This window comes from Triplophysa dalaica, chromosome 4 (assembly GCF_015846415.1).
Source record: "Triplophysa dalaica isolate WHDGS20190420 chromosome 4, ASM1584641v1, whole genome shotgun sequence".
Lineage (NCBI taxonomy): Eukaryota > Metazoa > Chordata > Actinopteri > Cypriniformes > Nemacheilidae > Triplophysa > Triplophysa dalaica.
Window position 1 is genome coordinate 18,939,793 of NC_079545.1, and position 15,037 is coordinate 18,954,829.

Here is a 15,037-nt window from a genome sequence, read left to right on the forward strand (position 1 = left end):
TGTTCCAAGCAAAACTGGCACATTTTATTTTTTAAGATTATAATTTATGTAAAATATGATTGAAGAATGTATTTCTGAAATGTTGCAGAAACGTTATACAAATGGTTTATCCATTTACACCTACTGCTTGATCATAATTGTTGCCATTGTATTGTAAACAGTAGAGGTTGGCCAACTATCCCTGCCAAGGACAGAAAAGCTTTGCAGTGCATAATGGGAAGTAGAAATTCATTCAGTGCCTGGTGTTTGTTATTAAACAACACCATCAGATTCTTTCTTACAGCTAGCACGCAGCAGAAAAAATACAGCTGTTATAATAAGGAGGGAAAAGAGGGCGATCAGAGCGTTCCAGGCATCTGAAGGCAATGCTTTTCTCAGAAACGTATCTTCGGCAGGAAGCAGGTTGCTTAAACGTAGCATGTAGCCAAGGGACCAGCCAACAGAGGTGCCTCCAGCCTGTAAGAACATGAAACACAATTCAAGACATTGCATTTTTTTATATACTTTTAATATTTATTTATCCTTTGTTAATAAAAGTATATATTAATGCTCTATGTTAATACACTCTCTTAAAAATAAAGGTGCTTCAAAAGGTTCTTGGATGCCATAGAATCCCTTTAAAATCTGAAGAACCTTTCTGCTTCACAAAAGGTTCTTTGTGGCGAAGAGAGGTTCTTCCGATTATAAACAGAAAGAGAAGGAACCAAAAATGGTTCTTCTGAGGCATCGTTGTAAAGAACCTTTAAGTACCTTTATTTTTACGAGTGTAGATAAAAAAGTTATTTAATTGTAAAAAAATGCATCTGTTTATTATTGGATCTCCTCTGTATGACAGGTGGTTGGAGGGGGAGAGGCTTGGTGATGTCATTTAGGAGACATAGCAAATTATTACAATTTAATGAAAGATTGTGAAGGCTAACATTTTTTTATTCATCAAGCAAATGGAACATGCATTGAAAAAATAAATACTGCAGACATTAATTATATTTTGACTTGAACGGGACTTGCGTTTTTCTGGAAAGAGATGTGTGGGATGGAGACATCATCAAAGCCGTATCCTTTTACCAAGAGCTCCTGAACAAAGATGGAGACTGCACAATAATCCTTCAAGCGCTCTTCCTTATCCACACCCTTAGTTTTCATCTAAGAAATGGAGAGCGATAAATTACAAATTTAGCAGAAGTGGTTGAGACTTCTTTAAGAGAACATTATTGTTAATAATTCCCTTTCTTTCTAATGGTGTATCTTAAGTCGTTCATTGAAAGGGTCAGAAAAGTAAAACAAATAAGTCAGCAAAAGTTATTGGTACTATCCAACATAAAGGAATGCAGAGTGCACATACAGTATGTAGGAATGTTCTCCATATTTAAGCTGATTTCAGATTGCTGAGATTAATTATATCTCAGAATTTGCCGGGCTCAAAATAAACCCGGTGGGGTGGTATACTGTACCTCCTGAAAGCTCATGTTGCAGACGGCAAGTGCAGAATTCTCTAAGTGTGCTGGGGAGGTGATGGTGATGCCTGTAGTTTCTTGCAAGACGTTATGAGTGTAGTAGAATGCAGAAAATGCCTGTGTCAGAGAAAGAGAGAGATATATTACACAATTGTAATTATGAAACAAAGTGCCCAGGAGATACATTTAAGATAGATTGTTTTTTAAGGCTTTGATTGGTCCCACTGACGCTAATGTATCCTACGGCTCAGAACACCATAATTACATATTATGCCAGTTGATAAACATATATTTAAATATAATGAAAGTTGTGCAATGTTCCATTAAAAGCAATTTGAACTCTCCTACCATAAAGTTTCCTGTAATGTTGGGCTGGAAGACTCCATCAAAAGAGCATTTGGAATAAGAACAGTTGTTGAAAGAGAAGAGCTTGGAAATGTTTCCCAAGCTGTCACCATTTGTCAACCAGAGGTCGCCTGGGGGTCGTGTTTCACCTTTGATATGATTATTGTTTGCACCTGTGCCTTGTTATACACCCAGTTTTTACCCTAGTCCCTCGCTTTAAGTTTGTATGTTGTTGCCCGTTCTTTGTTACGGTGAGCTCAGATTTCCTCTTGTTATTTTGAGATTACCTTGTGTGGATTTACCCTTCTGTGGATAATTTTTGGGAGTGAATTTTGCTTGATGGATTATCTTTTTGTTTGACCATTAAAACTCTTTGCAAGCATCATTGTGTCTGCCTCACCTTTTGGGTTCAAACATCTTCCAGTGACTCAGTCAGGAAAGTAACCACTTTCCACGCTGAAGACCCGAGTTCGAAACCGGGCCTGAGACAGAAACTTGGAGGCATTATGAACCCAGAGGCAGTCACTCTCGAGAATCTTCTAGCCACGTTGTCTCGCCAAGGGGAGATGGTCCAACACCATGCAGCCGCGCTGGGCCAACAAGAAGCCTTAATGGGGAAACATTCACAACTTCTGTCGGAGATGCTGACATCCATCAGGGAAATAAGTGTTCGGATTCCACTAACCACCCTTTCGGCACCAGTCCCTCCAGTCCGAGTTCCTGTGGAGGTTAATCCCATGGCTGAACCTCGTCTTCCACCCCCGCAGCGGTTCTCAGGTGATCCTCCTGCCTGCAAGGGCTTCCTCACCCAATGCTCTCTCTCTCTTTCGAGCTACAACCTTCTTCATTTCCCACCGACCGGTCCAAGATTGCCTACATAATCACCCTACTGTCAGATAAAGCCCGGGCCTGGGCTACTGCTGTATGGGAGACCCAAAGTCCCTTTTTTGCCTCGTACGTAGCATTCTCTGAAGAGTTCAAGTGAGTGTTTCAGGATGCTGTTAGTGGTACGGAGACGACAAAACAACTTCTTGCACTCCGGCAGGGACGGCGCAGTGTGACAGATTATGCCATACAATTCCGCACGATAGCAGCGGTCAGTGGCTGGAATGACGAGGCACTCACAGTGTGCTTCCTGAAGGGTCTTTCAGGCTATGTCCAGGATGAGTTGGCTACTCGGGAACCACCGGATAGTCTCGAGACTCTCATCAAACTAACCTCACGCATAGACCACCGTTTAAGAGAGCGAGAACAAGACCGGAGATTATTCACCCCTGCGAGAATAGTGCGAGAATTCCCAAGAGAATAGTGTCCCCTCGAGCCTTCTCACAGATCCCATCAATTAACACGTTGGATGGGAGCCCTCTGGTTCTGGATTAGTCACTCAAGCCACTGCTCCACTGCGACTCTCAGTTTCACAACACCAGGAAATGACAACTTTCCTCCTCATTTCATGTTCAGAGTTTCCTCTTGTACTGGTTACCCCTGGCTTCACGATCACAACCCTGACATCGACTGGTCTGTGGGATTGATCAGGCAGTGGGGTCCTACCTGTCAAGCCACCTGTATTTTTTCGAGTTCCCCAAGTTCCCCTCTCGAGTCTTCCAAACCCATTGATCTGTCCCGTGTCCATTCCACCCTCTCTCAGCACTGACCAAAGGCAACAACAAGAGGTTTGCGTGGAACATAGAAGCGCAGACGGCTTTCCAGAGGCTCAAACAGTACATTCTCTCCACCCCCATTCTTATACTTCCCACAACGGACAAGCCATTCGTGGTGGAGGTTGATGCCTCCGAAGCCGGGGTTGGGGCAATCCTGTCCCAGAGGGGAGAGGACAAGAAGCTTCACCCGTGTGCTTTCTTTTCACATCGGCTGAGAGGAATTACGACGTGGGGGATCGGGAACTTCTTGCAGTCAAGCTGCCGTTGCAAGAGTGGAGACATTTGCTCAAGGGGGCTTCGCAATCATTTCAGGAGCTCACGGACCACAGCAACCTGGAATACATGAAGCAGGCTAAGCAGTTGAATACTAGACAAGCTAGGTGGTCATTATTCTTTAATCGTTTCCAGTTCATTCTTACCTATTGACCCGGGTCCAAGAACATGAAACTGGACACCTTGTCTCAAGTATACGCTCCTACGATTCGAGATCGGGGCGTTCCCCTTCTCGTGGTAACACAGTCATCTTGGTCATCGTCGACAGGTTTTCCAAAACAGCCAGATTCATGCCCCTGCCCAAGCTACCCTCGGCTAAGGAAACGGCCGAACTGATAATCAACCATGTCTTTCGAGTCTTCGGTATTCCCCAGGATATGGTGTCAGACCAAGGTCCCCAGTTTTCCTCCAAATTCTGGAAGGCCTTCAGCCAGCTCATAGGGGCTTCTACCAGTCTGTCTTCGGGGTATCATCCAGAGTCCAATGGCCAAACGGAGAGGATGAACCATGCGCTGGAAGCTGCCCTCAGGTGTATGGTCTCTAATAATCCATCCACCTGGTCTTCATTTGTCGTCTGGGCTGAATACCGGTATGTCCCCGCACGAATGTCAGTTTGGTTATGCTCCTCTACTGTTCCCAGATCAGGAAGCAGAGGTCGGTGTACCGTCAGCAAGGAGATTCATAAGATGCTGTCGTCTCACGTAGAAGAGGGCTCATTTCCATTTCCTACGCTCCAAACAGTACCAGCAGCAGGCCAATAGACGCCGCCCCCAGGGTCCTACCTTACGCCCGGGCCAAAAAGTGTGGCTTTCTGCAAAGTTCTGCAAGTTGTCGCAGAGGTTCATCGGTCCATTCAAGATCTCCAGGAAAATGAACCCTGTTACCTACCGTCTGCAGTTAGTATCACTGCTAAGGCCAGTTCTCTTTTCTCCTCTTGTTCCCGCAGGCAGACCTCTTCCTCCATCTCGGGTCATCGGGGGCCAGCCTGAATATACGGTCCGCTGGATACTGGACTCCTGTCGAGTACATCGATCTTGGCTGTATCTGGTGGATTGGGAAGGCTACGGCCCAGAGGAACATTTTACAATCCGTCAAACTAGGCTTGTCTGTGTAAACAAAATATATTCCGAACTACAATTAAGTATAGTAATGGTTGGATGGTGTGGTAATACCGCCGCTCAAGGTTATTTATGTGTAATTCTATACACTGCAATAAAAGAGTAATATTTTACCATAATCGGATGTGCCAGCAGTCTGAGTAAGACCTGATCTCTCCCATAGCACAGAAAGCTCGGAGTGTAAATCATATAGTCCTGCCCATACAGCCGCAAATTCATCTGATTATCCTTGTTCTCAACTGTTTCTTTAGTCACAAAGGTGATTTGAGTTGAAGCTCTGCCAAAGTCTAGTGAACCGACCGTGGGTCTGCCTGAGGACAGCCAGTGACCCACAAAACCATACTGGAAAGGTAGAAGATAGAGAATGTAAAAACAGGGCTGGTGTCATACAGTAAGCTTGAGAACATTCTGAAATTCGTAATATATATATATATGCATAAAACCAGCGTGAAATGTGTTTAATTGAAAGAAGATCTTGGCTAAAAAAATGATTTTACAAAATGGATCTTGCAAGTTACTGCAGATATGTGCTTCCTCATGTAGAATAGACCAAGCGTATTATCTGCTGAATGAGGGAAATAATATCTATGCATTTGGCAGTGGCTTATATTAAAATTGGCCTGCAGTGCATACAAGCTGTTCATTTTTTCAGTGTGTGCACTCCCCACGAAAGAATTCCGGGACTTGGGAGCCACCAGTACCATGCTCTACCAGTTAAGCTACATGAATACATTATTGATGCTCTATAAATGCTTATAAAACGGTTAGTTCTTGTCCTTGATTATGGTTAATAGTTGAACCAGTGCCAAAATTTGGTTTTTCTTTGTGGAACTAAAAAGGTGTGACATAGCAGCTGAAAAAACAATAGAACCTTGCATAAAACACAAAAGAGAATGTTATGAATTGAATGATTTGTATTGGTTTTAATAGAAACTACATTATGGTGTCTGTATGGTATTTTATGGATTATATTGGTGGGATGTTAACTGGCAGATTCCCCAAACACACCACATAAACTAATTTTGTAATGGTTTTAATGGAAAAAGCTAATGGTTCAGGATGTTATTTTAATCAGAACCATTAGAAGTTCTGTAATGGTTTCTATTGGGTTTTTTTCAGCATAGATTAAGCTGTAAAAGCCATTTTGGTTCTAATTTAAACCTTTGTTTACATCTTTATGGTTATCATAAAGTAAATATATGGGAATCCGGCTTGATGTGTTTTGATAGAGTTAGCATATGTTGAAAAAGCCATTCAGCATTTTGAAAAGTAGAGTTTGTTTTTATTTAACAAATTTGGTTTTGGCAAGAAAATGTACTATTTTACTACTTTAAATATCGATAAACGCTTGTTTGTCATTGAAAAAAACTGTAATAATATTGTCTTAAATGTATATTAAAACAAAACTCCAGCTTTTACCTTAACATAGTTCTCAAGCAGGTAGTTGACTGTGACCCATCCATAGGCTCCCTCCTCTTGTCCACTTAAAATTGTGGCCCCTTTGAAGCTGAACGGATACGTCTTCAATTTATCTCCCACTTCCTTTAAAATCTCACCAGATTCTTTGGGTTTAGAAATACTGTGTAATAAACCACAAGAATACATAAAATTGTCATTTGTGATACGTTACAGAGCACTCCACTCGATTTATCCCAACTTTTTAACGCAATGTTTAAAATTTTCCAGCAACATTAACTGACAACAGGGAACTTATACAAAATATTGCCATGGTCGCAATGTTGTGAATTCTACAGTGAATGCACTACAGTAAGACGAGGCACTTAGGCTTACTGACTCACTTTAATAGTCTCATACCCGCTGTGGCCCCAAGATACAAAGGAGTAAGTTTGTGTCTAGACTTTGGGATGTCCTTAACAGCTTGTTCCATACATTCTTGAAGGCTCTTGGCTGCTCCTCCTCTGATACCCGCATAAATGGAGATCCCACCTCCTGGGAGAGGAAAGTGAGAGAGGAAGATAGAGTTTAAGTCATAAGACAACTTTATTGAATCACAAAATTTAATTTATTATTTTCGGATGTCCACACCGGGTTCCTGAGAACTACCAGTTTCAATTCTTGAGAAGTTGAACCGGACCTGTTTATGCATCATGCATTTGTAATTGGATGTCTAAGGTGCTTCCGTACAGTGCTACTCAGCATTAAACAAAAGGGCACGTAGGAGGCCAACATCCCAATTCTGTGATTGTCAAATCTGGAGAAATTAGTGTTAAATGAAGTAAAACTGATTATGAAATGCAAAGGAAGGGCATTTTCGAGGCATTAACACAAAACAGGAACTGGGCAAAAATGTAATGCCCTCTCAGCAAAAAAAAAAAAAAAAAGTTTAAGGACAGTGAGACATAAAACCAACTACTTTATAATACTAGCTTAGAATTCTAATGAAGAAAAACTTCTCATTTCTGTTAGACATAATGAAACCAGGGGATATTCATTTCTATACAAAGATTTTCAGTAGAAACATAGTTTTAGCAGTCTTGAATATCGCTGCTGTCCTTCTAAAACCTTGTATCTCCATATTTTGTAATTTGCCATAAATCATTATTATTAGTCACTCTTGCATAAGTTAACATTGTTTATTTACTCACCTTTAACTTGACACTCTGTGTGTTGACTCACAATGCCTGTACCGTTTTGCTTGTTTGCTGGCCATTTGTAAATAAACATAGCTGTATGGGAGGACCCCGCATCCAAGACTATTCCATACTATAAATTCTTTCAATCCATTGAGTTTGTTTAAAGAAAAGAAAAGAGTGCGAAAGACTGAGGCCAGCTATATGTAATAATATATATATAAAATATACTGTATTTCATATCAACCACATATTCACCCAGTAGTGTTGGAACAAATATTTAATCTGATGTATAAAGAACTATAAAATAATCAAGCAAACACTATAAAGTTAACACCCATATTTTTTGCTTTTTTCAGTAAACATAAAACCCAGTAAAATACAATGAAAAGATCAATCTTAGACACATTCCTGGTTTCACAAAAAAGGCCTTTAGGCTAGTCCCAGACTAAAATGCAAGTTTGAGGTATTTTACTGTTAACTGTCAGAGCCCTCTTGAGAGGTTACTCATGAATTCTTTGGAATATAGATTTAGGGTTGGTCTCGTTTGAAAAGAGAAAAATAGCTGATTATTGAAACAACAACAAAAATTACACACGCACAAAACAAATTAAAGGTATGTTTGTAGGTTTATTGTAAAAAAGTTTATAATTTTCTTTGATCAAAAAATATACTAAAAAATATGGGTCGCAAAAGGATAACAAAAAATCTAAGCACACTCTTTATTAAAAATAATAAATTACTCTCCCTACATAAACTATTAGAAAAAAAATCACTAAATAAATCTGTATTCTAGAGTCTTAGACTTTTCCAATGATATATAGTTTGTCATGATTCTATTAGAAATTAAATGCACAATATTGAAGCAAATTTAGGTGTCCCGTATACGGAACAGGTGACAGTTAACTGGCTGCCTGAAAATAATTTGCAATGACAGATCCTAAAACATGTCAGTGCCATTGTTTTGACTCAAGATTCACACTAGCATAGTTTTTACTAGAGCATTTTTTATGAAAGCTTCTTAACTAATGCCTAGTCCTGGCTTAAAGGGATACTTCACCCAAAAATGAAAATTCTGTCATCATTTATTCACTTTCGAGTACTTCGTAATCCATATACATTTCTTTGTTCTGATGAACACAGAGAAATCTATTTGGAAAAATCCTTATAACCAGAAAGATTTGACCCCCCATTGACTCCCATAGTAGGAAAAATTAGGCCTACTTTATCTTTATCTTTGTTCTTCACAAAAGAAGACATTTTGAAGAATGTAAGACGGCTAACAGTTCTGAGGCACTTTTGACTACCATTGTTCTTTTCCCTACTATGGTAATAATAGTAATAAGTAAGTGCTTGTCAACTTTGACAACACATTATTCAATCATTTAAAAATTACAGTATTTTTTCCATTTCCTGAAACAGCATAAAAAACAGCAGAATTACACATAAGCAAAATTAATCAAAACAACAATTCCTTCTGATTCGTTTAGGCATTGTTCCTTACCACAATTTATCTGACACATGTACATTCAGTAACATAAATTTGACAATGAATACCCTTAAGGTACAAGACAGAAACAGCACAAATAAAATCACAGGCCAAATCTTTTCTGTTCCAAGCAAAACTGGCACATTGTATTTTTTTAAGATTATAATTTATGTAAAATATGATTGAAAAATGTATTTCTGAAATGTTGCAGAAACGTTATACAAATGGTTTATCCATTTACACCTACTGCTTGATCATAATTGTTGCCATTGTATTGTAAACAGTAGAGGTTGGCCAACTATCCCTGCCAAGGACAGAAAAGCTTTGCAGTGCATAATGGGAAGTAGAAATTCATTCAGTGCCTGATGTTTGTTATTAAACAACACCATCAGATTCTTTCTTACAGCTAGCACGCAGCAGAAAAAATACAGCTGTTATAAGAAGGAGGGAAAAGAGGGCGATCAGAGCGTTCCAGGCATCTGAAGGCAATGCTTTTCTCAGAAACGTATCTTCGGCAGGAAGCAGGTTGCTTAAACGTAGCATGTAGCCAAGGGACCAGCCAACAGAGGTGCCTCCCGCCTGTAAGAACATGAAACACAATTCAAGACATTGCATTTTTGAATATACTTTGAACATTTATTTACCCTTTGTTAATAAAAATATATATTAATGCTCTATGTTAATACACCCTCTTAAAAATAAAGGTGCTTCAAAAGGTTCTTGGATGCCATAGAATCCCTTTACAATCTGAAGAACCTTTCTGCTTCAAAAAAGGTTCTTTGTGGCGAAAAGAGGTTCTTCCGATTATAAAAAGAAGGTGAAGGTTCTTTGACTGAATTTTTGTGGAACCAAAGAGGGTTCTTCTGAGGCATCGTTGTAAAGAACCTTTAAGAACCTTTATTTTTAAGATTGTAGAGAAAGACAAGCTATTTAAATGTCATTTAGGAGACTTACAATTCAATGAAAGATTGTGAAGGCAAACTTTTTTTATTCATCAAGCAAATGGAACATGCATTGAAAAAATAAATACTGCAGACATTAATTCTATTTTGACTTGAACGGGACTTGCGTTTTTCTGGAAAGAGATGTGTGGGAAGGAGACATCATCAAAGCCGTATCCTTTTACCAAGAGCTCCTGAACAAAGATGGAGACTGCACAATAATCCTTCAAGCGCTCTTCCTTATCCACACCCTTAGTTTTCATCTAAGAAATGGAGAGCGATAAATTACAAATTTAGCAGAAGTGGTTGAGACTTCTTTAAGAGAACATTATTGTTAATAATTCCCTTTCTTTCTAATGGTGTATCTTAAGCCGTTCATTGAAAGGGTCAGAAAAGTAAAACAAATAAGTCAGCAAAAGTTATTAGTACTATCCAACATAAAGGAATGCAGAGTGCACATACAGTATGTAGGCATGTTCTTCATGTTTAAGATGATTTCAGATTGCTGAGATAAATTATATCTCAGAATTTGCCAGGCTCAAAATAAACCAGGTGGGGTGGTATACTGTACCTCCTGAAAGCTCATGTTGCAGACGGCACGTGCAGCATTCTCTAAGTGTGCTGGGGAGGTGATGGTGATGCCTGTATTTTTTTGCAAGAAGTTATGAGTGTAGTAGAATGCAGAAAATGCCTGTGTCAGAGAAAGAGAGAGATATATTACACAATTGTAATTATGAAACAAAGTGGAGATACATTTAAGATTGATGCTTTTAAGGCTTTGATTGGTCCCACTTAACAACTGCATAACCGCTTAACATGTGTCGAGACGCTAATGTATCCTACGGCTCAGAACACCATAATGGCATATTATGCCAGTTGATAAACATATATTTAATTATAATGAAAGTTGTACAATATTCCATTAAAACCAATTTGAACTCTCCTACCATAAAGTTTCCTGTAATGTTGGGCTGGAAGACTCCATCAAAAGAGCATTTGGAATAAGAACAGTTGTTGAAAGAGAAGAGCTTGGAAATGTTTCCCAAGCATTGATTGTAGTTTCCGGTGCCGGTTATCTGCAGGGGGGCATCAGGTTTGTAAGGAGTTTGTCTGTTAACACATGGAGTATCAAACACACTGCCCAGCTTTATGGAGCCAGTGTAACCTGACGGATAGCAGGGATGAACTATAGAGATGTTTGATGTCTGATTCTATAAAACACATAAAGAAAATGTCAGGTTTAAAATGAATTACTGATCATTTTACAATCCTTCAAACTATGCTTGTCTTGTAACAAAATATATTCCAAACTACAATTTAGTATAGTAATCATTGTAATGGTTGGATGGTGTGGTAAAACCGCCGCTCAAGGTTATTTATGTATAATTCTATACACTGCAATAAAAGAGTAATATTTTACCATAATCAGATGTGCCAGCAGTCTGAATAAGACCTGATCTCTCCCATAGCACAGAAAGCTCTGAGTGTAAATCATATAGTCCTGCCCATACAGCCGCAAATTCATCTGATTATCCTTGTTCTCGACTGTTTCTTTAGTCACAAAGGTGATTTGAGTCGAAGCTCCACCAAAGTCTAGTGCACCGACCGTGGGTCTGCCTGAGGACAGCCAGTGACCCACAAAACCATACTGGAAAATGACCAGAGAAGAGAAGAGAGAGAATGTAAAAACAGGGCTGGTGACATACAGTAAGATTGAGAACATTCTGAAATTCACAAGACTTTTCAAAATTGGGCCTTATGGTGTGAATGCGTATATATGCAATAAACCAGTGTGAAATGTGTTTAATTGAATTAAGATCTTGGCTAAAAAAATGATTTTACAAAATGGATCTTGCAAGTTTCTGCAGATATGTGCTTCCTCATGTAGAATAGACCAAGCGTATTATCTGCTGAATGAGGGAAATAATATCTATGCATTTGGCAGTGGCTTATATTAAAATTGGCCTGCAGTGCATACAAGCTGTTCATTTTTTCAGTGTGTGCACTCCCCACGAAAGAATTCCGGGACTTGGGAGCCACCAGTACCATGCTCTACCAGTTAAGCTACATGAATACATTATTGATGCTCTATAAATGCTTATAAAACGGTTAGTTCTTGTCCTTGATTATGGTTAATAGTTGAACCAGTGCCAAAATTTGGTTTTTCTTTGTGGAACTAAAAAGGTGTGACATAGCAGCTGAAAAAACAATAGAACCTTGCATAAAACACAAAAGAAAATGTTATGAATTGAATGATTTGTATTGGTTTTAATAGAAACTATATTATGGTGTCTGTATGGTATTTTATGGATTATATTGGTGGGATGTTAACTGGCAGATTAATCCTATTGAAATAATACCCCAAACACACCACAATTTAATAACCCTAATTTTGTAATGGTTTTAATGGAAAAAGCTAATGGTTCAGGATGTTATTTTAATCAAAACCATTAGAATTTCTGTAATGGTTTCTATTGGGTTTTTTTCAGCATAGATTAAGCTGTAAAAGCCATTTTGGTTCTAATTTAAACCTTTGTTTACATCTTTATGGTTATCAAGTCAAATATAAATGATGTAATCTCTTTTATTTTTTAAATCCTCTTACAGCTTTTTTCAATTGCTAACATCCCTTTGACCCATCTGTAGTCACATTTTCAAAACTCTAAACACATTTCGCACAACATCCGTTTGTTGTGATCATACCATTAACACTATTCATGTTGTTATGTTGTCACAATACTCAGTCGATTAATTATTTTTCTAAAATGCTTAAATTTTCTTTTCACACAAGCTTACCCTATAACAAAATTATGGATCTTTCTTATCTTTTTTTACAAATGCTTGAATACAGCATGACAAAAATTAAGAACTAATGTTCCACACCCTAGTAAAAAAACTACTTCTTCTGCAACAACAGGAGCTTACAGTAAAAGACGTGATAGGGATTTTCTATTTAGTGATAATTGAAAAATAACTGATTCCAATCTTTAAATGTGTCCATTAAATCATGAGCATACAATTGTGAAGATCATATAGATTAGAATTGTACTTTTTTCCGTGCATTTTTTTGTCTGTTATTTTGCTTAAATTTTGCAATCTTTGAATCTTAAGGCTTCTTAAGATTGACACTTCTGTCAAAAAGTGACACTTCTGTCACTTTTGCTGTAATTGTATGGTAACGGTAGGTTCTAGAAACACACTTTCAGTGTGCATTGGTAGTAGAGATGTGTATGTTGTTTGTGTAAATATAATTAATCAAGCTCAAATATTTTTTGAGTGGTTGAGCTAAAACTATTGTGCCCCTCTCTCCCCTTTCTAAAATGAATCCACACAGAGTAATTGTGATACAGAAAAGAAAAAAACAAGATTATTTTACAGCACAATAGAAAAAAATATGTCTTTACAACTGAATGAATTATTTAAAAAAAAGAGTTTTTTACTGTATAGTGTTCTATACAGGTCGGACTGAAACTCAGTAATGCAGTTTTTGTAATGTCATTATTTGTTCGCATTTTGACAGTCTATGTGCTATGATTGACTATATGTTCCTGTTGGATAGATTACTAGTACTAATGTTTTGACTGAATGACTCGATTTTGAATCCGGCTTGATGTGTTTTGATAGAGTTAGCATATTTTGAAAAAGCCATTCAGCATTTTGAAAAGTAGAGTTTGCATTTATTTAACAAATTTGGTTTTGGCAAGAAAATGTACTATTTTACTACTTTAAATATTGATAAACGCTTGTTTGTCATTGAAAAAAACTGTAATAATATTGTCTTAAATGTATATTAAAACAAAACTCCAGCTTTTACCTTAACATAGTTCTCAAGCAGGTAGTTGACTGTGACCCATCCATAGGCTCCCTCCTCTTGTCCACTTAAAATTGTGGCCCCTTTGAAGCTGAACGGATACGTCTTCAATTTATCTCCCACTTCCTTTAAAATCTCACCAGATTCTTTGGGTTTAGAAATACTGTGTAATAAACCACAAGAATACATAAAATTGTCATTTGTGATACGTTACAGAGCACTCCACTCGCTTTTATCCCAATTTTTTAACGCAATATTTAAAGGTTTCCAGCAACATTAACTGACAACAGGGAACTTATACAAAATATTGCCATGGTCGCAATGTTGTGAATTCTACAGTGAATGCACTACAGTAAGACGAGGCACTTAGGCTTACTGACTCACTTTAATAGTCTCATACCCGCTGTGGCCCCAAGATACAAAGGAGTAAGTTTGTGTCTAGACTTTGGGATGTCCTTAACAGCTTGTTCCATACATTCTTGAAGGCTCTTGGCTGCTCCTCCTCTGATACCCGCATAACTGGAGATCCCACCTCCTGGTAGAGGAAAGTGAGAGAGGAAGATAGAGTTTAAGTCATAAGACAACTTTATTGAATCAAAAAATTTAATTTATTATTTTCGGATGTCAGTTCGGATAAGCGGTAGAAAATGGATTGAAATGGAATTTACGGATGTCCACACCGGGTTCCTGAGAACTACCAGTTTCATTTCTTGAGAAGTTGAACCGGACCTGTTTATGCCTCAAGCATTTGTAATTGGGTGTTTAAGGTGCTTCCGTAAAACAGTGCTACTCAGCATTAAACAAAAGGGCACGTAGGAGGCCAACATCCCAATTCTGTGATTGTCAAATCTGGAGAAATTAGTATTAAATGAAGTAAAACTGATTATGAAATGCAAAGGAAGGGCATCTTCGAGGCATTACCACAAAACAGGAACTGGGCGAAAATGTAATGCCCACTCAGCATTGTTTAAGGACAGTCAGATATAAAACTATTATGGTTCTGCCATTTCTGTTCAGGCTAATCCAGCCTTGGGATAGAACCATGATAGTATCACGTGTTTAGTGTGAGAAAGACATGGCTGTGTTTATATTTTGACATGCCATGTGCTTTCTCATGTCTCGTTTATGGCCCCGCCCCTCTCGTTTCCTCGTTAGCTTCCCTTCAGTGTTTCATTACCCACACCTGCCTATTGTTAATTATCCTTTATTCGTCTCCCTATTTAATGCCCTTGTATTCTCTGACCTGTGCTCGTTTGTTCTTGTTCATTTTGTACCGCCTGTTTAAAGTCTTGTTGTGGATTCCATGTTAGAGTGCTGTGTTCAAGTACTCTCTTGTGTCGTGTTTCCTGTCAGT

At 38.4% G+C, this 15,037-nt stretch overlaps 2 protein-coding genes across 2 annotated transcripts in view; both read right to left on the reverse strand.

Moving 5' to 3' along the window:
* LOC130418737 (ectonucleoside triphosphate diphosphohydrolase 2-like) lies at positions 1–8,702 on the reverse strand. The gene is made up of 8 exons (XM_056744820.1): positions 8,667–8,702; positions 7,458–7,575; positions 6,651–6,801; positions 6,271–6,430; positions 4,966–5,193; positions 1,452–1,571; positions 1,009–1,143; positions 1–456 (listed from the first exon to the last, which is right to left on the reverse strand). Exons 1-8 carry the CDS (start codon positions 8,700–8,702, stop codon positions 253–255), a joined length of 1,152 nt encoding a protein of 383 aa, XP_056600798.1. The 3' UTR covers positions 1–252.
* Positions 8,037–15,037, reverse strand: part of LOC130418857 (ectonucleoside triphosphate diphosphohydrolase 2-like) — a 9,991-nt gene continuing 2,990 nt past the window's right edge. Inside the window, exons 3-9 of the mRNA XM_056745006.1 lie at positions 14,068–14,218; positions 13,687–13,846; positions 11,293–11,520; positions 10,820–11,083; positions 10,444–10,563; positions 10,001–10,135; positions 8,037–9,510 (exon numbers count right to left, since the gene is read on the reverse strand). Of these exons, the coding sequence (XP_056600984.1) occupies positions 9,307–9,510; positions 10,001–10,135; positions 10,444–10,563; positions 10,820–11,083; positions 11,293–11,520; positions 13,687–13,846; positions 14,068–14,218 (1,262 nt within the window). The 3' untranslated portion in view covers positions 8,037–9,306. The remainder of the gene's footprint in view (positions 9,511–10,000; positions 10,136–10,443; positions 10,564–10,819; positions 11,084–11,292; positions 11,521–13,686; positions 13,847–14,067; positions 14,219–15,037) is intronic.